At 35.6% G+C, this 1843-nt stretch overlaps 1 protein-coding gene across 1 annotated transcript; it reads right to left on the bottom strand.

Moving 5' to 3' along the window:
* Positions 1-558: 558 nt before the first annotated feature.
* On the bottom strand, positions 559-1658 carry LOTGIDRAFT_176890 (hypothetical protein; the record flags this gene model as incomplete). The annotated part of the gene is made up of 3 exons (XM_009063570.1): positions 559-871; positions 1431-1578; positions 1637-1658. 3 exons carry the CDS (start codon positions 1656-1658, stop codon positions 559-561), a joined length of 483 nt encoding a protein of 160 aa, XP_009061818.1.
* Between the last annotated feature and the right edge of the window lie 185 nt (positions 1659-1843).

Below are 1843 nucleotides of genomic sequence, written 5' to 3'. Positions count from 1 at the left end.
TTGTATTGTATTGTATTGTATTGTATTGTATTGTAAACATTCAAATCATAGTTGGATAGTTTATCTACATGAACTCATATTTAAACTTAGTTTTTTTGCAGCTTACACATTTCTGTTTTACATTTTCTGGGGTTGGGTCAAAAAAGAGAGTTTTCGGGCCCGAACCCCTTAGTTGAGGGGTCAGGGGGCTGATAGAGCCATAGATCCCCCCCCCCCCCAAACTTTCAAATTTTACATAGAGAAAGACCCCTGGAAAATTTTGTGGTCCCTGCTCGGCCACCTAGTCTGATGTTTCATAGAAACGACACTAGTCGCGAGCGAAGCAGACCATACTTACTCTTTGGAGGTATCAACTACTATACTACATTTACTGTGGATTTTGTCATACTTTGGACCAGATTGTCATTAACGGAATTTTCTTGCTTGTACGAATTTTTATTGACATCGGTAAAGAGCAGGGATACCAATATTCTGTCCAATAATATACGTATATTATATGACAACACTGAATTCATTTGTTAGTAAAATCAATTTATTACAAAATATGTACAAAACAATTTACAAAGCTCGGGTGGAAAAAAATATAAGCACAAAATACAAAGAAAATCGAACGGAAGTGGCGCTATTTTTATCATCATGATCATGACTATGACCAGATTCTGGGATATTATTTGGATCTCTCTGCTCTCTCTTGAATTTATCTACACTACACATGACACTCACTTCCCGAGTATAATTCTCCAAACAATAATCTGGCAAGAGACTACACTCTAATTCAGTTCTCAATCCCATCACAGTATCATTTGCACAACTATCACGCTTAGCAGCAGCCCATCCTCTCAGATCACAACTGACATGGTCTATACGAATCCTAAAATAAACAAACGAAAGTACGTTATCTTAAGATATATTCATGATTTGACGAAGATTTCCTCAGCGTAAAATATTATTAGGCCATATACTGTGCCTCTCAAATATTCTTTAAAACGACGTTTTGTAGCACAACCTGGAGATTACTTTTTCTCACCTGCCCATTTTTGAATATGTCATGTAGTAGCCTATGTTACATCGATTCCGGACTGCGGATGCTGATACTGTTGGTGATAATAATGATGTTGATGATGAAAATTATTCATCTGAGGGTAACCGTCCTATAGTTCCATTGATAATGACGCTGATGTTGATGATAATGAAATGATGTTGATGATGAAAATCATTCATCTGTGGATAACAGTCCTGTAAAGTTCTATTGATAATGACGCTGATGTTGATGATGAAAATTATTCATCGGTGGATAACAGTCCTATATAGTTCTAGGGTTAATGACGCTGATGTTGATGATAATGATGTGCATGATGAACATAATAAGTGACAATCCTATGGTCTTGAACCTATGAAGCTGATGATGATGACAATGACGATGAACTTACCTACAATACTCTTCCATGTATGGAATAAACTTCATAGCTTGATCTTTAGCCTTAATATTCAACTTAATTAAATCAGTTGTCTGTTGGTTTCTACAGACTTCTATACTGGCTTCTGGATGGGTGAAACAGTCTAATGACCTCAAATACACTGAAATATAATGTTCAATAACTGTATATAGAACGCTCGAATATATTGGGAAAAGTACCTTTTAGTATATGACGAATCATTTTCTACTATTTTTATGGTCTGCTGTCATTCTCTAATGCTGAAGAAATAGACGCTCACGTGTATACAAACACTGCATATGGTATAATTGTTGGTTGGAACTTACATTTTGAGATATTTTCTTACTTCCTTTAAAAATCAGACTGCCCTTTAATACTCTTAGTGAATTTGCGTACAAAAAGACTAG

This window comes from Lottia gigantea, assembly GCF_000327385.1.
Source record: "Lottia gigantea unplaced genomic scaffold LOTGIsca_5800, whole genome shotgun sequence".
NCBI classification, from domain to species: Eukaryota; Metazoa; Mollusca; class Gastropoda; family Lottiidae; genus Lottia; species Lottia gigantea.
This window is presented reverse-complemented; position numbering and strand designations above follow the sequence as displayed.